Source organism: Artemia franciscana, chromosome 12 (genome assembly GCF_032884065.1).
Source record: "Artemia franciscana chromosome 12, ASM3288406v1, whole genome shotgun sequence".
In the NCBI taxonomy this organism is placed as follows: domain Eukaryota; kingdom Metazoa; phylum Arthropoda; class Branchiopoda; order Anostraca; family Artemiidae; genus Artemia; species Artemia franciscana.
The window spans coordinates 13,485,560-13,510,691 of NC_088874.1; the positions used below are offsets into that span (position 1 = coordinate 13,485,560).

The following is a 25,132-nucleotide window of genomic DNA, read 5'->3' on the forward strand; positions in this document are numbered from 1 at the left end:
GCCTTTGTGATTCAGGGGTCATTCTTAAGGATTTAGGAAAAATTCTAGCTCTAGTGTAAAGAGCGAGGTATTGACGAGGGGGCGAAACCCCTGATATACTTAATAAAAATACACAAATATAGAGGTTCTTTACGTAAGTTAATTCATAAGGTACGTATGTTTATTACTAACAAAAACGTTCATATAAAAGAAAATCTAGTTGACTTTTAAGTAACTAAAATTGGAGGGGAACTAGGCCTCCTCCAGCACCCCGTTTTCTTATCAAAATTTTCCAATCAAAACTATGAGAAAGCCATTTAGCAAAAGAATAGATATGCAAATTACGTTTTAATTATTCATGTACAGTGAGCCAAAATCAAAATATGCATTAATTTAAAAACGCTCAGAAATTAAATAAAAAAACATGTTGTTTTAACTGCAAGTAAGGAGTGACATTAAAACTTAAAACGAACAGAAATTATTCCGTATAAGAAAGGGGTTGTCCCCTCCTCAACGCCTCACTCTTTCCGCTAAAGTTCTTTATTGTTTTAAAAAGTAGAGTTGTGAGAAAGAGTAAAACTCTAAAAAAAAATGAAGAATCTGTTATAAATTCTGAAATGATTGTTTTGAAATGCGAAATGACAAAATAGTTTTGCTGTGGCTTCATCTTATTTGTTTCAAAAAGACAACTCATACCCAGGACGGGTTGGACCATATAAAAAATGTGTTAAAAATTATAGAAGCTCAGATCATATATACATATATATATATATATACTAGCTGTTGGGGTGGCGCTTCGCGCCACCCCAACACCTAGTTGGTGGGGGCGCTTCGCACCCCCCCCAAGCCCCCCCGCGCGCGTAAGTCGTTACGCGCCATATTAGTTACGCGCCATTGTAGTTGTGTCCCTATGTCCCACCTGTGAATATAGATATATATATATATATATATATATATATATATATATATATATATATATATATATATATATATATATATATATATATATATATATATATATATATATATATATATATATATATATATATATATATATATATATATATATATATATATATATGTTTTTAACTACGTAAAACTTGCAAATATACAACATTCTTTGCTGTCCCATTGTCTGTGCATATAAATAGATTGTCAGGTTTACCGACTCTTGAACATGCAACATATAATGGTCCATGGGAAAACAATCCGTATTCAGATCTATACCTCATGATTCTAATGATTGCCCTTGAGCTTTGTTGATGGTGATTGCTAATCGACCATTCCCTGAGTCGCCATCGTCATTTATATATCCCCCTGTGCACCCCGGCGTCCCCTTTGTAGTTATGTCCCTGTGTCCCGGTCGTCGTCATTTATACTCCCTGTGTCCCGGTGCTTTGTTGATTGCTAATCGAACATTCCTTTTGTCCCGGTCGCTTTCTCTTTGAGTGTGGTCATTTATTTAGATTGTCAGGTTTACCGACTCTTGAACATGCAACATATAATTGTCCATGGGAAAAACAATCCATATTCAGATCTATACCTCATGATTCTAATGATTGCCCTTGAGATTTGTTGATGGTGATTGCTAATTGAACATTCCCTGTGTCCCGGTCGTCATTTATATTCCCAGTATTCCGGTCGTCATTTGTGTCCCAGTGTTCCCCTTTTAGTTTTTTTTTATTGGTTTTGACCTTTTTTTAGGTTTTTTAGTTTTTTTCTTTTTTCTTTTTAGTTTTTTTTGAAGTTTTTATCTTTTTAGTTTTTTTATTTTTATTTATATTTTTTTAGTTTTCTTTTTCTCCTTTATTTTTCAGTTTTTTTCCTTTTTTTAGTTTTTTTTCTTTTTTAGTTCTTTTAGTTTTTACCTTTTTTAGTTTTTTTTAGTTTTTTAGATGAAAATTTTTTTTAGTTTTTTTCCTTTTTTTCTTTTTAGTTTTTTATTGGTTTTTACCTTTTTTTTTAGCTTTTTTAGTTTTTTTCGTTTTTTCTTTTTACTTTTTTTTTAGTTTTTGTCTGTTTTATTTTTTTTTATTTTTATTCTTAATTTTATTAGTTTTCTTTTTCTCTTCTATTTTTCAGTTTTTTCCTTTTTTTTAAGTTTTTTTTTTAGTTTTTAGTTTTTTTAGTTTTTTTTTCCTTTTTTTCTTTTTAGTTTTTTATTGGTTTTTACATTTTTTTTAGCTTTTTTAGTTTTTTTCGTTTTTTCTTTTTACTTTTTTTTAGTTTTTATCTTTTTTATTTTTTTTTATTTTATTCTTAATTTTATTAGTTTTCTTTTTCTCTTCTATTTTTCTGTTTTTTCCTTTTTTTAAGTTTTTTTTTTAGTTTTTAGTTTTTTTAGTTTTTTAGTTTTTTTAGTTTTTTTAGTTTTTTAGCTTTTTTATTTTTTTTATTAGTTTTTAGTTTTTTTGTAGTTTTTGCCTTTTTTTTAGTTTTTTCAGTTTTTTTTTTAGTTTTTAGTTTTTTACCTTTTTTGTGGATCGTCACCTGATCCACAGATCCACAGATCCACAGATCCATTTTAAGTTTTTTTTTTAGTTTTTAGTTTTTTTAGTTTTTTTTCCTTTTTTTCTTTTTAGTTTTTTATTGGTTTTTACCTTTTTTTTAGCTTTTTTAGTTTTTTTCGTTTTTTCTTTTTACTTTTTTTTTTAGTTTTTATCTTTTTTATTTTTTTTATTTTATTCTTAATTTTATTAGATTTCTTTTTCTCTTCTATTTTTCAGTTTTTTCCTTTTTTTAAGTTTTTTTTTAGTTTTTAGTTTTTTTAGTTTTTTAGTTTTTTAGTTTTTTTAGTTTTTTAGCTTTTTTATTTTTTTTTATTAGTTTTTAGTTTTTTTGTAGTTTTTGCCTTTTTTTAGTTTTTTCAGTTTTTTTTTTAGTTTTTAGTTTTTTACCTTTTTTGTGGATCGTCACCTGATCCACAGATCCACAGATCCACAGATCCATTTTAAGTTTTTTTTTTTAGTTTTTAGTTTTTTTAGTTTTTTTTTTCCTTTTTTTCTTTTTAGTTTTTTATTGGTTTTTACATTTTTTTTTTAGCTTTTTTAGTTTTTTTCGTTTTTTCTTTTTACTTTTTTTTTAGTTTTTATCTTTTTTATTTTTTTTTATTTTATTCTTAATTTTATTAGTTTTCTTTTTCTCTTCTATTTTTTAGTTTTTTCCTTTTTTTAAGTTTTTTTTTAGTTTTTAGTTTTTTTAGTTTTTTAGTTTTTTTAGTTTTTTTAGTTTTTTAGCTTTTTTATTTTTTTTTATTAGTTTTTAGTTTTTTTGTAGTTTTTGCCTTTTTTTAGTTTTTTCAGTTTTTTTTTTAGTTTTTAGTTTTTTACCTTTTTTGTGGATCGTCACCTGATCCACAGATCCACAGATCCACAGACAACTTATTTGTATATATATATATATATATATATATATATATATATATATATATATATATATATATATATATATATATATATATATATATATATATATATATATATATATATATATATATATATATATATATATATATATATATTTCTGGAGACGGGGCAACCAGAATCAATCTCCCCCTTTGTAGATAGTGATTTGAAAGAAAAAACATGTAATTTTCCATTTTAGGCTACTCTTTGCTAACCTTCCGTCTTGGTTGTTTCTTTTTTCTTTTTTTTTTCTTTTTTTACATGACTGGAGCTGGTATGTCTAATCCTTTTCAGAATGCAGATGCAGTGAACTCTGTATCCCCAAAATGTCCTTTTACAAGTCCAAATCTCGGTCTCATTTTGGGTCCAACAGCTGTACTAAATATGTTCCTTTCAATGGGAACGTTGGCCTGGCAATTCTACTCAGCGAGCTCCAATCTCAAGTGCTAATTTAGGTTATCCAAGTTCTTCGCCCTATTTTAATATAATCTCTCAAACCTCCAGCTGCTGCACGAAGGGCGCGACAAAAACCCAATCGGTTTAATAAATTGAGGGTTTGTTATTTCAATGCTTTGTATTATAAGCACGAAAGGGAACTTTCTAGCCGGCTTGTGTTTATCTAAGCCTTGAGTAGTTTATCCAGTAAAGCTTTAATCCGCTCAGCCTCACAAGTGGGAAACTCCAAGTACCTCTTACATCAACGCTTTAATAATGAAAGAGACGTACCGTAACAGGAAAGCCTTCAGCGCTTATTCCTTATTGGACTGCTTTCCTGGGTAAGGCGGAGCCTTGAATAAAAAGCAGCAGGCGGTGCTAAAAATTGAACAGCCAATAAGAGATTTCTTGGAAATGATGACGCAGCCCTTTCTATTGGAAAATAGAGTTAAAACTCAGCGATGCGTTCTCTGTGGTATCTTTGCTTGTTGATCTAAAGTTGATTTTTAATCATTTCGTGTTTTCATTAGTGATAGTTTCTTATATTCTTTCTGATTTGAAAGAATCTCGGATTGTTTTTCTAAGGCTACAATCTCAAACCGAAAGTTTACCCCTGTGACTTAATGTGCTTTGCTAACTTAAACCAGTTTGCTTTTGTAGACTCGGTTTTGTTGTTTCTATAAACTTTCTTGTGTTTATCGAAGACTTCGGAACTGTTGAGAAAAGAGTGAACTTGCTGGATTGTCTCGACGTCGATTAAGGAAAGAAGAATAACTTAACAGACTTTTAAAAATAAGCAAGGTAATTAAGTTTGTTGACGTTTCTAGATGGTCTTTTAACTTTATCCCAACGAGTCATTCATAGTCAAATAAACGATCGTAGAACTTAAATAGGCAAATTCTATGGTTGTTTTCTTAGGCTAATCAACTTGATCTGAAATGAAAGATTAAATGGGTTAAGTAACGTGTATTTGGAAAATGATGAAATAGCCGAAAGTTTTCACTTCCTGGCTGAAGGGCCACGAAACAGAGATCAGCACAGCCGGTAGGGACTGTAAAGTCCAAATCTTTTCATTTGGAGATGATTTTGCCGCTTCAACGTTTTATGACATCCAAACCAGCTAGAAGCTTAGAAAAAACACCAAATATGCTTAATGTTTTCTAAGCTGCGAGGTTTAGTTTTACCTCGCGAAATGATAGTGTGAAAAAAAAAAGAAAAAATGTTTCCATGTCAGGCTAAGTAATTGATTTAACCATTGTATACTTATCGCACTAAAACAAATGAAATTCCGGCAAAGTTTTAAGCCTTAGCTTGATTCCTTAATTTGAAATTCGTTATTGTAGCACAAATATACAGCCATTTTATGAAATTTTGGCATAAGATCAAAATTTGTTGTCCATAAGATCAAAGCTTAATTATTCAACTTTTACCGTGGGGGGGGGGAATGAATTGGTGCGTTGTGTCTAGAGGAGTAGCATTAAAACTTACGGGAATAGAAATTAGCCTGTATATGAGGGAACTGCACCCTCGTCAACACATCGATCGTTAACCTACAGTTTTTTAGTGCTTAAAAGAAAACTTATTATTCCGATTCAACGGCCCTTGCGTTTCAGCAGTCGCCTAAATAAAAAAAGTCAAACTTTAGTGTAAAGAGTAAAGAATTGAGGAGGTAGCAGCACCCTCAAATACAGAATAACTTTGTTCGTTTTAAGTTTTTATATTGCTCCTACTTATAGTTGAAAAAACTTGTTTTTTACAATTTAGTTCCTAGTCTTTTTTCAAATCTTGTCCGGCTTAGCAATGATCTATTTTGGTTACCAGTCCCATAAAGCTCTGATTTCTTGCTGTCAAGTTATATGTAGCAATAGCTTTAAATTGATTGGCAGGGCCCCAACTTTTTCAGTTTTTTTCTGATCATGAATTAAAATATTGGATTGCATCTAAAATTTTAGACAAAATTTTAATATTTGGTAAAAATTTTTGATGAACAGCAGTTTGTTACAGTCCTTAATAATATTAAATAAAAAAAACTAGTTTTTTAACTGAAAGTAAGGAGCGACATTAAAACTTAAAACGAACAGAAATTACTCCGTATATGAAATGGGTTGTCCCCTCCGCAGTCCCACGCTCTTTACGCTAAAGTTTGACTCTTTGCCACAATTCTACTTTTTAAAACAACTAAAACTTTAGCGTAAAGAGCGTGGGACTGCGGAGGGGACAACCCATTTCATATACGGAGTAATTTCTGTTCGTTTTAAGTTTTAATGTCGCTCCTTACTTTCAGTTAAAAAACTAGTTTTTTTTATTTAATTTCTGAACGTTTTTGAATTAATGCATGTTTGATTTTGGCTCTCCGCACATAAATTATTGAAATGAAATTAGTATATTAATTTTTTTTTGGCTAAATGGCTTTCTCTTAGTTTTGATCAGACGATTTTGAGAAATAAGGGGTGGGGAAGGAGGCCTAGCTGCCCTCCAATTTTTCGGTTACTTAAAAAGGCTACTATAACTTTTAATATTCAATGAACGTTTTTATTAGTAAAAAATATACGTAACTTAAGAATTAACTTACGTAACAAACTTTTATATTCTTATATTTTTATTATGTGTACGAGGGGGTATGTACCCTCGTTAATACCTCGCTCTTTACACTAAATCGTAAGTTTTGTTCCAATTCTTTAAGAATGACCCCTGAATCAAATAGGCCGTTGAATAAATAGTTGAAATCACTAAAAATATTTTAGCATAAAGAGCGAGGTATTTATCTCCTCCTAAATACCTCGCTCTTTATGCAAAAGTGTTTTTAGAGCCCTTCATATGCGTAATAATCTCTGTTTGTTTTAAATTTCAATGCTATTCCTTACTTTCATTTGAAAAAACGTTTTCATGTTTATTTTTTCATTGTTTTTTTTTATAGTAATGCTAGAAAATCCTGCGCCCTTTTCATTGAATTTTTTTCAACCATGGCATATTTCTCCAAGGAAAGATCCTCCCACATAGCCCCCTCCCTCAACCCTACCCCCAAAACCAAAAAAATCCCCCTGAAAACGTCTGTACACTTCCCAATAACCATTATTATATGTAAACACTGGTTGAAGTTTGTAACTTGCAACCACTCCCCCAGGGACTGTGGGGGAGTAAGTCATCCCCAAAAACATAGTTATTATGGTTTTCGACTATGTTGAACAAAATGGCTAAAAACATAGTTGAAAAACATAGTTACAAAATGGCTATCTCAAAATTTTGATCCGTTGACTTTGGGAAAAAAATGAGCTTGGGAGGGGGCCTCGATGCCCTCCAATTTTTTTGGTCACTTAAAAAGGGCACTAGAACTTTTCATTTCCGTTAGAATGAGCCCTCTTGCGACATTCTAGGACCACTTGGTCGATACGATGACCCCTGGGAAAAAAAAAAAAAAACAAAAAAACAAAAAAACAAACAAATAAACACGCACCCGTGATTTGTCTTCTGGCAAAAAATGCAAAATTCCACATTTTTGTAGATAGGAGCTTGAAACTTCTACAGTAGGGTTCTCTGATACGCTGAATCTGATGGTGTCATTTTCGTTAAGATCCTACGACTTTTAGGGGGTGTTTCCCCCTATTTTCCTAAATAAGGCAAATTTTCTCAGGCTCGTAACTTTTGATGGCTAAGACTAAACTTGATGAAACTTATATATTTAAAATCAGCATTAAAATGCGATTCTTTTGATGTAGCTATTTATATCAAAATTCAATTTTTTAGAGTTTTGGTTACTATTGAGCCGGATCGCTCCTTACTACAGTTCGTTACCACGAACTGTTTGATTTTTACTTCACTATTTTGAGTGGACGGGTACTAGTGGACTATGGACGGGGACGGGGTAATATTCTTCATGGCCTATAGATTGAAATTCTGTGTTACTTTTGATCTTCTATGCCGATAAAGTCGTCTCGGCCTCTAAAATAGAGTTATCTAATGTTTAAATGCATTGAATATTCGTCAAATGCAAAGAAACATTCTATACAAATGGGAAAAAGGGAATATTTCCACTTAAAATCATTAAAAATAAAGCTCCTGATAGAACAATCCACCACCAAAACTCCCGTGAATTTTCTGGCAAGGCTAATGATATCCCAACCCACCTTTTTTCATCTCTCTACCGATAGGTATGTGAATGCAATATTTTACGCTACATAGAAAAATAGTGCCCTAATGAGAGTGATACTGTTACCCCCTGTCCTAGCACGAATAATAAAGGCGTAGACCAAATATTCCTGGGAATCGAGAGGGGTTACTTATTAGTTTCCACTCCATCTTCAAAACTCATTCTATATGTATGTGAAGGCTCGATGAGTTAGGTTATTTGCGTATCAAACGGATTTCATTGAGGCACCTGATCCCCCTCCCCCTTTCCTCGCCTACAAGATGATGCATAATAGCTGATGGGCACTGACACATCCTGTATATAATATTATGAATTATGAAGCAAATCAGTTTCCTGAAATGAAGGTGTAAAATAAAACTCAGAGACAGTTTTCTGCATACCACCACGCATCAGCCTTATTTAGGCTTAGTATAAATGAAAGAAGATTAGAGATTAATTCCCACTCCCCCTTTCGTACCCTACTTCTTTATTTATCTGAAGCCTCATGGAGAGTTAGACTGTTTGGACATTGACAAGAGCTCTTTTAGGCATCCCCCTACACAACCACCGCCCCTCCTTTATAGTAGCTGACTCCTAATAGCCCAAGAATTTGGGGTAAACCTTGTTTTTTATCGATACATGTTAGTATAGTAATAGTATAGTAAGACTTACGAAACAGATATAGTAAAAGCCTTTATAAAATCAGACAAAGGCCATAAAAAAAGGTTAGATCCAGTAAAATTATGCTTCTCTCCATTAATTTACCGACTCAATTTTTTTTTTACCGACTAGATGATTACATTAGGGGTCTCTTCCCCATCCTTCCCTTCATACATGACGACCCTGACCAGACCATAGCTGTACGTAGGCTCCTTTCAAAGATAATGAAAAAACTATTTCCGCTTTAAGTTCAAAATCTCGATTGGAATAAAAGTTATGCCCCAAGATGAATGAAAACACCACTTTCCAAACTTTATTTTCCGTTTACATACATCGATATCTGTTGAAAATTAATATAAAACTTTATACACATATTTTTGGCGTTAAAATCTCAACACAGCGATGGGTTGGATTTTTTCTTAATCATGGACAGTCGGACTGGACATCATTAAAGACTAGCCTTAGACATGAAATTTGAACTTTGGATTATCCTTAATTAGCCAGTGTATATAAATTAGAACTATGACAGAATAGCCAAAATACCTCTTAAGAGAAATCTGGTTTCTCAAGACGATTCAACTTTCGACTGAGAAATAAACAGGATAAAAACTAATGAATCAAGTCACAAATTGAGGTAGCTGAGTCAACCATTTAACAAGGCTTCTTTGCAGGGGGAGGGGCAAAACCTCTAAAAACTGTCAAAACAGACACATTACATGGGAAATATAAGTAAGTATTAGACAAATCGCAAAAATATCCACGTTTTTAGGAGGGGGAGGAGGTGCAGGCCCGAAGTCCCCAGCAAGTGTTTGTGTTTTAATTTGGTTTTCCTAATAATTTTTATATAGCGATAGAAATCAAGGACGAAAACTGTACAAAAAAAGTTTGTCCTTTATTTTTGCCAAGTAGGCTACGACTGATTCCAGTATAGCAGATGAATCTATTAGCTATTAAATAAAAAAAAACTAGTTTTTTACTGAAAGTAAGGAGCGACATTAAAACTTAAAACGAACAGAAATTACTCCGTATATGAAATGGGTTGTCCCCTCCGCAGTCCCTCGCTCTTTACGCTAAAGTTTGACTCTTTGCCACAATTCTACTTTTTAAAACAATTAAAAACTTTAGCGTAAAGAGCGAGGGACTGCGGAGGGGACAACCCATTTCATATACGGAGTAATTTCTGTTAGTTTTAAGTTTTAATGTCGCTCGTTACTTTCAGTAAAAAAACTAGTTTTTTTTTATTTAATTTCTGAACGTTTTTGAATTAATGCATGTTTGATTTTGGCTCTCCGCACATAAATTATTGAAATGAAATTAGTATATTAATTTTTTTTTTGGCTAAATGGCTTTCTCTTAGTTTTGATCAGACGATTTTGAGAAATAAGGGGTGGGGAAGGAGGCCTAGCTGCCCTCCAATTTTTCGGTTACTTAAAAAGGCTACTAGAACTTTTAATATTCAACGAACGTTTTTATTAGTAAAAAATATACGTACCTTAAGAATTAACTTACGTAACAAACTTTTATATTCTTATATTTTTATTATGTGTACGAGGGGGTTTGTACCCTCGTTAATACCTCGCTCTTTACACTAAATCGTAAGTTTTGTCCCAATTCTTTAAGAATGACCCCTGAATCAAAAAGGCCGTAGAATAAATAGTTGAAATCACTAAAAATATTTTAGCATAAAGAGCGAGGTATTTATCTCCTCCTAAATAACTCGCTCTTTACGCTAAAGTATTTTTAGAACCCCTCATATGCGTAATAATCTCTGTTCGTTTTAAATTTCAATGCTATTCCTTACTTTCATTTGAAAAAACGTTTTCATGTTTATTTTTTCATTGTTTTTTTTATAGTAATGCTAGAAAATCCTGCGCCCTTTTCATTGAATTTTTCTTCCCCCATGACATATTCCTCAAAGGAAAGATCCTCCCACAAAGCCCTCTCCCATCAACCCCACCCCCCAAACCAAAAAATCCCCATGAAAACGTCTGTACACTTCCCAATAACCATTACTATATGTAAACACTGGTCAAAGTTTGTAACTTGCAGCCCCTCCCTCAGGGATCGTGGAGGAGTAAGTCATTCCCAAAGACATAGTTATTATGGTTTTCGACTATGTTGAACAAAATGGCTATCTTAAAACTTTAATCTGTTGACTTTTGGAAAAAATGAGCATGGGAGGGGGCCTATTTGCCCTCCAATTTTTTTGGTCACTTAAAAAGTGCACTAGAACTTTTCATTTCCGTTAGAATGAGCCCTCTCGCGACATTCAAGGACCACTTGGTCGATAAGGTGACCCCTGGGAAAAAAAAACAAAAAAAAAACAAACAAACAAATAAACACGCACCCGTGATTTGTCTTCTGGCAAAAAATACAAAATTCCACATTTTTATGATAGGAGCTTGAAATTTTTGCTATAGAGTCCTCTGATATACCAAATGCGATAGTGTGATTTTCGTTAAGATTCTATGACTTTTAGGGGATGTTTCCCCCTTTTTTCCAAAATAGGGCAAATTTTCTCAGGCTTGTAGATAGGAGCTTGAAACTTCTATAGTAGGGTTAAGTTATATATTTAGAATCAGCGTAAAAATTCAATTCCTTTGATGTATCTTTTAGCATCAAAATTCCGTTTTTTGGAGTTCCGTTTACTATTGAGCCGGGTCGCCCCTTACTACAGTTCCTTACCACGAACTGTTTGAAAAGAAAATAATTCGGTATTTGTAGATAGGAGCTTGAAACTTCTATAGTAGGGTAAACTTATATATTTAGAATCAGCGTAAAAATTCAATTCTTTTGATGTATCTTTTAGCATCAAAATTCCGTTTTTTGGAGTTCCGTTTACTATTGAGCCGGGTCGCCCCTTACTACAGTTCCTTACCACGAACTGTTTGAAAAGAAAATAATTCGGTATTTCGGGGCTTCTGACATTATTACTCCTTTGCGGAAGTTAGGCTCAAAATTGAAAAAGGATTATATTTTTTCTCTGGGCCCCTTCCACCTCTTAGTTCGTTTATTTTCCCGTTAGTTTTCACCTGTTTTCGCTTTATAGTTGTGTTATCTCTTACCAGTTCTTTCGTTAGTTGAGTTATGGTTGTGGTATATATGTTTTATCGCTCGTATAGGTGTGTTATTTTCGAATTATACTCCATAATAGAGAGGCTCCGAACACCCAGCATTGTATATTAAACTCTTAATTTGACGTTTTTTTCTAACGTGACCAGATTCGTCCAGCGCCCTTTTCATTGAATTTTTCCCCCCATGGCATATTTCTCCAAGGAAATATCCTCCCACATAGCCCCCTCCCTCAACCCTACCCCCAAAACCAAAAAAATCCCCCCTGAAAACGTCTGTACACTTCCCAATAACCATTATTATATGTAAACACTGGTTGAAGTTTGTAACTTGCAACCCCTCCCCCAGGGACTGTGGGGGAGTAAGTCATCCCCAAAAACATAGTTCTTATGATTTTCGACTATGCTAAATAAAATGGCTATCTCAAAATTTTGATCCGTTGACTTTGGGAAAAAAATGAGCGTGGGAGGGGGCCTAGATGCCCTCCAATTTTTTTGGTCACTTAAAAAGGGCACTAGAACTTTTCATTTCCGTTAGAATGAGCCCTCTTGCGACATTCTAGGACCATTTGGTCGATACGATGACCCCTGGGAAAAAAAAAAAAAAAAAAAAAAAAAAAAAAACAAATAAACACGCACCCGTGATTTCTCTTCTGGCAAAAAATGCAAAATTCCACATTTTTGTAGATAGGAGCTTGAAACTTCTATAGTAGGGTTCTCTGATACGCTGAATCTGATGGTATCATTTTCGTTAAGATCCTACGACTTTTAGGGGGTGTTTCCCCCTATTTTCCTAAATAAGGCAAATTTTCTCAGGCTCGTAACTTTTGATGGCTAAGACTAAACTTGATGAAACTTATATATTTAAAATCAGCATTAAAATGCGATTCTTTTGATGTAGCTATTGATATCAAAATTCAATTTTTTAGAGTTTTGGTTACTATTAAGCCGGATCGCTCCTTACTACAGTTCGTTACCACGAACTGTTTGATAGACACATTATTTTTTTTTAGCCGCATGTGTTAAATCTTTGCTAGAAAGAATTTATAGTAACTGTTAACATGTCAAGTATTGAGATAAGAAATCATTTTTAAGTTCTTTCGTGTATAGGCGTTGGCACTGATATTGTTTTTTCTGGAAAAAAAATATAAAGAAAAGGTTTTCAAATAAAAGTACAAGTAATCTTAAAATTTAAAAAGAACAAAAATTATTTTATATGCGAGGGGGTCTCCAATCATCTTAAGCTGCTGTTTAAATAAGACTTTGGACAAATATTTTTCATTAGGGAACCCCACTTGTCACGACGTCCGACATTGTACGGACAACCTAAGTATATCAATAAGATCTTTTATTTCTCACTAAGATATTTAGAATAAGAGGAGATTTATTACCCTCACAGCATCTCCATTCCGCGTTTCGCCCAAAAAAAGCGAGGCTGGGGAAGTAAATCCCTCTCCATACTGGTCTGATAGATCCCCCACGAAATATTTAAAAGCTCGGGCATAAAACTTCGTTAGGCTTTTGACAACCCCTACCCTAATAAAAATATCACCTGAATTCCTCCCTCTACGACCTGGTAATTACTGATTGAATTACCTGGGAACGCAGAGATTGAAGCTATAGAGACAGATGACTGAATGATGTCATAAAGTGAAACGATATGCATAAAGCTTTTCAAAAACGCCACATTCTTGGTATTCTCATAATTTTCGCTTAATGTTTTTTAGGCCTTTATCAGATCGGTGAGTAGGACAAATGGCACATAATGTCCCATAAACTCAGGACTGTGTCGGTTTATCAGTGTTGACTCTCAAATGAACTCTTACTAGCCTCTCAACGACTTTCCAGTAGTTTTTTTAGAGACGGAGGAGGCTGGGAGGGGGGTCACATCAGTGCTACCCTTGCATAAACGGGATTTTTCTTGGTTTTTATTATGGGGATCGTCAACTTCTAGCAAAGGGTTTTTGACGATGGTAATTTTCGATTTGACGTCATATTCAGGGGCTTAAGGCTTTTTCTCGAAATTCTTGATAGCTTTTTTCGAAACTTCTTCTTGGAAACTTTTGAATTCGAAGCTTTTTCTGTAAATATCAATAAAATTTGTCATTTCTAACTCAGCGTGAATAGGAAATGTTTCCTCGTTCTGGGTTATTCTATCTTTACTCTTTATTTCTATTAGAAAAACTTCGTTTTTTTAAGTAGTTCTTGTTCGTTTTTCATTTTTTGAGTATGCGCAACAAGCTTTACAAAAAAAAATCTTTGTCTAGCTTCGGCATACAAATCAAACATGCAGAATCAGCTTTTGTTAAAATATGGCAGTAATTCGTTTCAAAAGCCCAAGGGCCATATACACAGCAAAAAAAATCATACAAAACAAGGAGAACATTAAGAAAAAAAAACAACAAAACAATAAATACCTAATCTTCAAATCAAATAAGCCAATCATTTAATTTGTTTTTCTTTCTAAACATTTGTCTATGAACACACCAACTCGATATAGGTGCTGCTTTGTCATACAAACGAGAGTCATGAAGTATATAGTATCATTAGTGTCTTAGAGAAGCTGATGATGAAAACTCAGCTATCAATGAGATATTTTTTCCTTTAGTAGCATTTTTTTTATTTTTTTATCCAACGGAAAAGGTTTACTCACTCATTGAATAGTATCAGCAAAGCTTGCGTAAAGAGCGCCATTTATATTTATTTTTGCAGTCCTGAATTCATTATTTTTTTTTTTTCTGAGTAGTTTTTTATTTTCTGCTAGCTACAAAGACGGTGTCTATTAGACTATTTGTTCACGTGAATGCAAATTCATATCCTAAAACGGAAACTCACTGTCACTCAGCCCCTCTAATATAAAATAGATATAGACAAATGACGGAGAAAGTCATGGCCCAGATTCTCAAAAGCTGTAAAAACCAAGAATAGAATTTTTTTAGATATAATTTTAAAACTTTGTAAAAAAAAACTGACAATCAATAAAGATAATTTTTTTTCCGATTTTTCTTTGCTCTATCTTCGAACGCGGGTTCGAATCCCAATGTACCCAATTGTTTAGTTTGGGACGGGGGTCAGTAGCGTGACTCTGTAAGCTTAGCCAGAGTCGACCCAGCTCTAAATGGGTACCTGGAGAAATCTGGGGAAGCTAAACAGGAAGGGTGTGCGAAAGCACAGGATGGTTGGCCCCCAGCCCCCCTTGCACTTCCTGGCTAAAGGGTCAAGAAACGGAGATCAGTACTAATGCCAGTCTAATCAGTCTAATGCCGTATCCATTTCTTTTTTTATCTTCTATAGTTTTACTACTTTTAATTTTTGTTCATATTTTTCTTTTAGTATTTACCAAGAACGCTTTGTTTGCTATACAGGCAAAATAATCATCATGTATTTTTTATCTTTGAGTCTTAGAAATTGAAATCAGACCAATCTTTTCGTTTTTCGTGTTATTCTCTCATTATGCATAGGTGTCTTTAGACTTGGTCTGTAGGTCCTACTCTCCATAAAGATAATCCTACTTGAAAAAATTCTTAATAGTGTTTACTTAAGAGAAAAAATTAGACGAAACATTTGAATAATACTTTAATACTGTCATATACAAATGGCGCATCGGGCAATATTTCTAATCGCCCGCTTAATTAGAGACCCTTAGATCACCGTAGATAGATACAAATTTTTATACACTGCCTTAGTCATAGGCCCTTTCAAGTCTTACATTTGAAGGAAAATTAGTGAACGGCTGGATACAAATCAGGAGTAAAAAATTTCAATCTATGAAGTGGTAGTCTTTAGTGGTAGTCTACTTCGCAGCCTCTTCAAGAAAATTTTGTCCGCTGTACATTGTGGCTGTCCGTTGCGCTACATGAATTCCCCCTTTCAACAGTGATATTTTCTTGGATCAGATTTGTTTTTACTCTCGGTAGTTACAGACAGATCAGTAGTTGTTATGCACAAAAGTCCCATGGCTTTATCCGAATTCCCTCGGACTGAATAGAGACAAGTCACTTCTGAACAGGTTTGACCATTCTCAAGTATGCTCACTGTTACTCTTTTGGCGCGATAATCCTACAACCGGGGCCTTACCTGAATTAAATAAAAAAACAAGTTTTTTTTAACTACAAGTAAGGAGCGACATTAAAACTTAAAACGAACAGAAATTATTCCGTATATGAAAGGTGTTGTCCCTTCCTCAACGCCTCGCTCTTTACGCTAAAGTTTTTATTGTTTTAAAAAGTAGAATTGTCACTTTTTTGTTACTCTTTTGGCACGATAATCCTGCAACCGGGGCCTTACCTGAATTAAATAAAATAAAAAAAGTTTTCTTAACTTCAAGTAAGGAGCGACATTAAAATTTAAAACGAACAAAAATTATTCCGTATATGAAAGGGGTTGTCCCCTCCTCAACGCCCCGCTCTTTACGCTAAAGTTTTACTCTTTGCCACAACTGTACTTTTTAAAACAATAAAAAACTTTAGCGTAAAGAGTGAGGCGTTGAGGAGGGGACAATCCTTTTCATATACGGAATATTTTCTGTTCGTTTTAAGTTTTAATGTCGTTCCTTACTTGTAGTTAAAAAAAAATTGTTTTTTTTTAATTTAATTTCAGAACGTTTTTGAATTAATGCATGTTTTGATTTTGGCTCACCGCAAGCCAAAGTTGTCCTCCAATTTTTGGGTTACTTAAAAAAGAAACTTCTATATTTGTGTATTTTTATTACGAATATGAGTGGGTTCGCCCCCTCATCAATATCTTGCTCTTTACACTAAAGCTTGAAATTGGTCCCAAATCTTTAAGAATGACCCTTGAATCAAAAAGGCCGTAGAATAAATAGTTGAAATTACTAAAAATGCTTTAGCGTAAAGAGCAAGGTATTGTGGAGGAGACGAACCTCCTTAAATACGTAATATTTTATGTTCGTTTTAAGTTTTAATGCTGCTCATTACTTCCAGTTGAAAAAAAAATATTTATCTTCTCATTGTTTTTTTTTAATGATGCTAGAAAATCCTGCACCCCCTTCATGGAAATTCTCTTCCGTCATGATAAATTCCTCCATGGAAAGATCCTCCCATGTAACCCCTTCCCCCCAAACCAACCCCACCCCAGTGCGAAAAAGCCCCCTGAAAACGTCATTACACTTCATAATAACCATTACTATATGTGAATTAAATTTTAAAAAAAACAAGTTTCTTCGACTGAAAGTAAGGAACGATATTAAAACTTAAAGCGAACAGAAATTACTCCCTATATAAAAAGGGGTATTTCTTCCTCAAGGCTCCGCTCTTTACGCTAATGTTTAACTCTTTCTATAAATTCTGGTTTTTAAAACAATAAAAAAAACTTCAGCGTATAGAATGGGGCATTGAGAAAGGAACAATCCTTTTCATATACGGAGTAATTTCTGATCGTTTTGAGTTGTAATGTCGCTCCTTACATTCAATCGAGAAAAACTTTATTTTTCATGTTTAATTTCGGAAGGGTCTTAAGTTTTCGACTAATCTGAACAGAATGGCTATATCAAAATTTTGATCCAGTGGATTTGGGGAAAAAATGTGCGTGGAAGGGGTCTAGGTGCCCTCTAATTTTTTTGGTCACTTAAAAAAGGTGCCAGAGCTTTTAATTTTCGTTAGAATGATCTCTCTCGCAACATTCTAGGACCTCCGGGTCGATATCATCACCCCTGGGAAAAAAAACAAAAACAAAAAACAAACAAACGAATAAACACGCATCCGTGATCTGTCTTTTGGTAAAAATACGAAATTCCATATTTTTGCAGATAGGAGCTTGGAACTTCTGCAATAGAGTTCTCTTAAACGCTGAATCTTACGGTGTGATTTTTGTTAAGATTATATGACTTTTAGGAGTGTTTCCCCCTATTTTCTGAAATAAGGCAAATTTTCCCAGGCTCGTAGCTTTTGATGGGTAAGAATAAACTAGATAAAACTTACATATTTAAAATCAGCATCAAAATGCAATTCTTTTGATGTAATTACTGGTACCAAAATTCCGTTTTTTAGAGTTTCGGTTACTATTGAGCCCGGTTGCTCCTTACTACGGTTCGTTACCACGAACCATTTGATAGTTGCAAACACACCTGAAAAAGAAGCAAAAGAATAAGCAAGCAAACCTAAACGGGGTTGTAGTTTTCTGTTGTGGATGGGGCAACTGTCCCCTCCATACCCAAGCTTGCCCCCCCCCCCGACCTCAGTGTGCGCCCCTCCCCCAGTTGAGATTGAGTTTCTGCACAAAATATTGTCAAAACTAACATAACCGTAATTCATTCAATCAGAATAATTCAGCATAATTCAAGTATCCAGAACTGTTCACTTTTACTGATCACTGATTACATATCGCTGATCACTATTACTGATTTTTTATTGATACTTATCAGTTTTCTTTAGTATATCTTGGCCTTTATGGCGATATACGGATCATTTTTCAGTTTTCACTGTCGTTTTCACTTGTTCTGGGAAAATTGGCTCTAACTTTGCCCCGTCTCAGGATTTTCACAAAATTACGCCACTGACCCGAAAGTAAAGAAGACGAGGAAAAAGCAGCTCGGATAGTCAACAAAAATTGTAGACAACCGTGAACATCTTATCTCAACGACGCTTCGAGTGATGAGTAGCTTCACTGTTATGATATGGAAGACATCAAGCCCTTTGATCTCAATTCAGTGGCAACGAACGATTTTTTTTCTACTGAATATCATGATCGGCCAGCGTAGCACAGAGATTTTTTATACTGGTCAAAGGTGATTTCAGTGTTTCCTTCACGAGAAAAAATCAACAGAAATTCACGCACAGCAATAATACAAAATAAATTTCAGGAACCAACAACAAAAAATAACAAATTTATTTGATAGTTTGAATAAGAAGTATCCAGGAATTAAAAAATATTTAAGATTTTGGAATATGAGCTCTAGCTCAGATGCCTCCTGGGTTCATCCCTGGTCCATACCTCAAACCTCAAGCTCAAAGACTTTGTATTTGTGAGTTTTGTATACTAAAATGGATGCATCATTCCACCCCATTATATCAACAGTATATTTCAACATTAATCTTATGTGTCCTTTTAGCATGCAAGTCCTTGGAAAGAAAATCTAACCTTACAATAAGTTTAATAAATTAGTTTTAATACTTCTCTTGTATAATTGAGAAACATGCAGAATACACATTATTGTTGTAGATGCAATGATGGTGCATTCAGTGTCTGAAAATATTAATCATTTCACGTGCAGTTTTTTTTTTATTTCACTCAGAATAAAACAAATGGAGGAACAAACACCCAACATTTCATGATAAATTACATTAGCGAATGTCTAGGTCATAAAAGTTTTCCCAAGATTCAAAAGGAATATGACATGTTTATATGAAATTTTCAACAGTGTCGTATTTCTAAATGGAGCTTCAATGTTTAGCGGCAGTTCTTAAACAGCCGAAACATCTCCAAGTCATTTGGAAAGGGGTTGAAAAATTATGCACACGGAGATGAACAGGGAAAGACATCAATTTCAACGCCGCGATGAAACATCTGGACGCTAATCCTACAGCAATTAGGCGTTTGATGTTTATGACAAATCATTTTTAAATTAGCCGATTTCATATGTCGTAGACTTGGGCGAAGTTCAAACCATCTTTGATAAAGGGTGTCACATCTGAAATAGTTCAATTGTTTATGCAAATATAAATACATTTTTGCACATACACTTGGGCCCCAATGACCTTTTTGTGTGGAGGAAGGGCGACCGGCCGGTGATTTGTTTTTCATGAAGGGGGAGGCATTTTAAAAGTTTTTGGGCCAGAAACTGAATATATGTTCGTGCATATTACCAATTATTCACTCTTTCTGTTTTTGTGTTAACGGGGGAAGGGAGTGTTTTTGTGATAAGGGTGTGACCCTTCTGAAATATTTGTCCGAAACACAACAAAGAAACTAAAACTGACGCTTTTTGTAAGCCACCCCGAACAAAAATAGCCCCCCCAAAAAAAGAACAAAAACAATTAATTCTGAATACACCCTTGGCTCCACGCCACCCATCCAAACCGCTTGAGGATGGCAGTGAGAATGAAAACACAATATGTTTTCCAACTTATTTCTCATTATTCAGTAATTCATAATTATTGCTTACAAAGCAGAATTTTGAATTGTTTCGCTATTTGTTATTCCTTACTGCATGGTTTCCAAAGAGTGAAAGTAAACACGTTAAAATTAAAGATATTCAAAAAATGAGAAAATAAATATCACAATAAATTCACTTAGAAATATCATTTAATTTTTTTTGTATTACAGATAAAATCAAATTAAAACAAAAAATCTTCTTTCCTTTTCAGTGTGATATATAGGGGCTCATTCGAATTTATTTATATTACAGAATTTTATTATTATATTCATTACAATTTTATACTCATTATAATTATATTATATACTCATATAAGAATTTTATATCATTATTTTATGCTCATTTATTGTCATATTCATTAGAATTTTATACTCATTAGAATTTTATTTTTATGTTACAGATAAAATCAAATTAAAATAAAAAATTAGAATTTAATTTGAAAGCTCTAGTGCCATTTAAAGTAATTAACGAAATTGCACCCCAGCAAAGAGGTGATTTCTACCATTAAGCGGCTTAAACAACAATTTCTGCCAAAATAGAGAAGGGAAGTTTGATATCCTCAACCAATTTGCGACTAGCAAAAGTTCGTTTATTAAAATCCTGACGAGAAAATTAATGTTTATCATTTTCGCACTAACAGTTACAAAACAATACTCTAATATAGTAAACATAAAAGAAAGCGTTGAAGATATCTTCTTTCTATATATATCTTATAAGATGTTCTAAAATGGAGGTGATCTCGTATTATGCAATTTAAATGAGTGCAGACCTGGAAAGAAGCTGGGAGAGTCTGTAGTACGAAATTTGATCTACTGATTACATACGATGAAAAAATTTTACCTCCAAAATCAGGCTCTCAATAAGGGTTTTTGTAAAAATAAATGACATTAGTCACTCAAAAATCTCCACTTGCAAATGTTTCGTTCACTTATTTGGTACCTCCCTGAAGGAACCCAGAAATTTGCTGGAGAGCAAAAAATTAAATTTTGAATATTGTTTGACTACTTGTTTCCCTTATTGGTTATGAATCTCTATAGTTGTTTAAGCAAAAACGATAATCCTCCATCACTGATCTCACCTTAAATTTCCAAGTTGTTGCACATACAGCCCTTACCACATATGAATGAAAATCAAAGAATAAAAAACATTAAAAAAAAAAAATCAAAATTTACACAGGTGGCAAAAATCTGTTTCTCAAGGACTCTTAAAATAATAAATTATATAGTTAGAATAGACATAAGAAACTGTGTTGCTCAGGATCGAATGTTTTTTTTATACCAGGTCAAACAAAAAAGCATTCTTTTGTTGATATGTTCTATTCTTTCAGTTAGTTTTTTTTTTTTTTTAGGAGACACCCGTTCCCATATAATCACGGGATAAGTTTTGCTATTTTTAGTAGATCTCCCTCTGCCAGACTTGGCAGTACAAAGTGGGGCAATCAATTATTATTATTTCATTAATTGGGCTTTTTCAGCAACTGAAGACTCATATAAGACATCAAACAAACATTTTCTATTGTTATGACGAAATCCGTGCTAAAAATCAAATCTTTCATGTGCTCTTATAGCCTCTTTTCTTTATTTGTTCTTTTGTTTATATGACGAAAGCGTCTGTTCTATATCTTTTGTCAGCTTTCTGATTTGTTTACAAAAAGTTTACGAATCGCTAAAATGTCCTTACGACATGTCGCCAGGACCGTTTACTTCCGCTTGATGGAAATTTAAAACTAATGCCAAAAAGAAGGAACCGTTATATTGTAAATCTTTAAACGCAAAATAATAATTTACAGATAAAAGTATATTTCGCAGTTGCATGTAGTGCTAGGGATATACCAGGGGGAGGTGGGGAGCATCTGCAAAAAGAGTCTCATGTGTTTGGAAGAAAGCTTCTTTTATCGAAAAAACTATACGTTGTTCATGGACATTACGAAAGTTTGCAGTAGTCCTACATTTTCTTTCTTCCGAGGGGAGAAGCAGGCATCGGTTTTTTCCTTTCATAGAAGTGCTCATACTTTTCTACCAACGTAATAATTGTTATTTTCGGGGATATACTTTTGTTTATAATAATGAAAACATACAGTCCTTATAATAAAGTCACTGGGAGAAGCGTTGAAATGAGGCCAAGGTGTACGGAAAAAACTAAAATGATTTATTTCTTATTCGAACACACTTTCCATTTTTTTTCCATTTTTCATTGAAGCATACTGGCTCATCAAGAATATAACTACACTCATCTTATCAGGCTCATCCTCAAATAGCACCTGGGCATAAATGAGTGCATGTAACCGTAAAATAAGACAATTTGGATCTTAACGGAGATAAAGAGGGAAAAGACGGATCTTGATTTTTTTTTTTTTTTTTTTTTAAATTTGATGGAAGGCCTATTACTTTTGGTTGAACCTATGCTCAGAACCATTTCTCCGATACTGCTTTGGGGAGTAAAGCACCCACCCCCCCAAAAAAAATCAAACAAACAACAAAATGATGGGGCTGTACAAAATGTTTGCCTAAAATTGTTTGATAAAAAATGGCTGTAAAAGGCGTGCATTCAGAAACATGAAAGTGATTTCGACTCTGTTTCCGTTTTTAATAATAGCAACAATAGTAATTGTTTTAAAATCTATGCTTTATGTGGGAGCAGGAGAAACCCAGCCATGAGCTATGCTCCCCTTATAATCTGAAAACCTATTTTGTACATTTTTCTTTATCTACGGTAAAGAAATAAATTTCTTTCTGGCTATGCCACTCCATAGTTGTAAATTTTGTAAAAATAAAAATGTTTTCAGTAAAATATCACCGTATATTTTTTTTTCATTCTGTTCAAAAACCGCCCGACAATTTCCTTCATTTTCAAATTTATTTCATCTTTTGTAGGTCGTTAAAGTATCAAATATCTTCATATGAAGATCGAGTTCTGAATTTCCGCTGAAATGCATTCAATCTTTGGTGACCAGTCGAGTTACTACAGGGGTCATCCAACCGGATATCCAAGTCCTGGGATTCAAACTATGGTCCCACACGGGATGTCCATGTCGATGGCAGGAGTTCCATCCCCTTACGCCGCTTATGAGCAATATCGGTATGGTCCCTACGGTGCTTATGGGGGAGCACCGGCAGCACCGTCAAAGGATATGGTAAAGCCACCATATTCTTATATTGCTTTAATTGCTATGGCTATCCAAAGTGCCCCTGATAAAAAAGTTACTTTAAATGGAATCTATCAGTTCATAATGGACCGCTTTCCCTATTATCGGGAAAATAAGCAAGGTTGGCAAAATTCAATAAGACATAACTTAAGCCTTAACGAGTGTTTTGTGAAAGTGGCTCGTGATGATAAGAAGCCAGGTAAAGGTTCCTACTGGACTATGGACCCGGACTCCTACAATATGTTTGATAATGGTTCATATCTACGCCGACGGAGGCGATTTAAGAAAAAAGATACAGGGAAGGATAAAGACGAGGCCCATAAAAAATTACTTGATGTAGATACGGATAAAGTTGAAACTACGGACGAAACATCACAACAATCTTGTGCTAAAAATTTAGTAAAAGTTGAACAAGAGCCAGTGAAAGCTGGCCCTGACTGTAGTATCAAAGAAAAACAGAAAAAGGAAAAGGCTATCAAAGCTTCCCAGAAAGATCTAAAAATGGAAGAATATTTTCGAACATCATCTTCGGCTAGTGAACCTCGAACCTACCTCGAGTCAATGGTACCTTTTTCTGTGGATAACCTAGTCACACATAATCACAATCAACCAGTTACAAATTCTCAGCTGCATTCTGTTTATAATTACAGCTGCTTAGGCCCTACTATGACTCATTTTCATCAAAACTTTCAGCAGCAGGAAACAGAAAACTTACCAAATTCAGACTGCGTAATGGATACTCAGAGTACCGAATTCAGTGAAGAAACTCCAGTGATAAGAAGTGAAACTCAAGTTAGTGCTTGGTATCCTGGATCCTACAGTGGTAATTCCGGAAATGAAGGATCTTTGCCACCGGAAGTGCCACTTTATAGCCATCTTTATGGAAATCCTGATAGTTTAAGTGGTTGCCCCCAGTTAGGATTTAGACCGGGTTATACACGTGGCTTTTCTTATCAAGATTGTCAAAAATATTGATTGAAAGGTATTTAGAATCAATGCAAGTAAGAACTTAAAATTATCCAGTTTTTTGTCAAAAAAAGAAATAAAGATTGTAAGCTCTACTTTTATTAGGATATTTTAAAGGCTCGAATTTTAACTTTGTTAAGATCTTACTTGGTTTGTAAACAACGTATTACCTTGCCTCAAATAATGTATTTAATGATCTCAATAAGACTTCATTACAAGATTAAGAGAAACATGAGAGCTCTTTGTTAAGAGTAAATCTTCTGAAACAAATGACAATTTTGCTTTTTATTTCGGAGTATAGCTGTATTTGATATTATTAGACCTAGCTGAGTTTGTTATATTACTTTTAACGTGCGCAAGAATCGGTTTCAAATCAGATTATTTTTAACCTTCTGCAAATTTTAAAAGCATTTAGTTATCCAGGAGTTCATCACTTAGACATTGTCATCAACTTTTCAAAGTTTAATATCCGCTTTCCAGAAATGAAATTTAAATAAGCTAATAACAAAAAACAAAAACAAAAAACGGAAAAAAATTAAAGAGATGTTTTTGATTGTTAGGAAAAATATTTAAGGCAAAAAAAAAATACTGGCGATTTGGGTTTTACGGTTTGGAAAGAAATTTGGCTTTTTTTAAATCTTGTATTTGCAGCCTAAGAAAGAATATGTTAAACGAAATCAAATATTTTTTGGATTTAGGAGTATAAGTGTATTTAATATAAGCAGACCTTACTTAGTTTATAGGTTGTTTCTAAACTATGCGTTATTCAGCTTTAAATCAATTATTTTAGGCCTGCTGGAAATCTTTAGGATCATTTTGGTTATTCGGAAGTACATCTCTGAAACATAACGAACGATTTTTCCAAGTCTAATATCAACCTTCAAACAAACGAATTGATTAAGTTAATATGTATATATATATATATATATATATATATATATATATATATATATATATATATATATATATATATATATATATATATATATATATATATATATATATATATATATATATATATATATATATATATATATATATATATATATATATATATATAAAATTCACAAAGATTTGGTTTTATTGAAAACATTTTGTCAGCAGAAAAATATCCTGGTTGTTTGGGTATTACTCTCGTCATCCTCATTTTTAGACATCAGTCCTTATTTCTAAAGGATGTAATTATGAAATTTTAAAATTTAATCATTATGTTTGACGTTGAAACTTAAAAAA

At 33.4% G+C, this 25,132-nt stretch overlaps 1 protein-coding gene across 1 annotated transcript; it reads left to right on the forward strand.

Annotated features, from left to right (window-relative positions):
* Positions 1-4,288: 4,288 nt before the first annotated feature.
* On the forward strand, positions 4,289-24,792 carry LOC136033712 (fork head domain-containing protein crocodile-like). The gene is made up of 2 exons (XM_065714589.1): positions 4,289-4,619; positions 22,662-24,792. The coding sequence occupies exon 2, from the start codon at positions 22,718-22,720 to the stop codon at positions 23,906-23,908; it is 1,191 nt and encodes a 396-aa protein (XP_065570661.1). The 5' UTR covers positions 4,289-4,619; positions 22,662-22,717; the 3' UTR covers positions 23,909-24,792.
* Positions 24,793-25,132: the final 340 nt, after the last annotated feature.

What these genes read in the sequence shown, in the direction of transcription:
- LOC136033712 (XM_065714589.1), top strand. Translation starts at nt 22,718, where the DNA reads ATGCATTCAATCTTTGGTGACCAGTCGAGTTACTACAGGGGTCATCCA.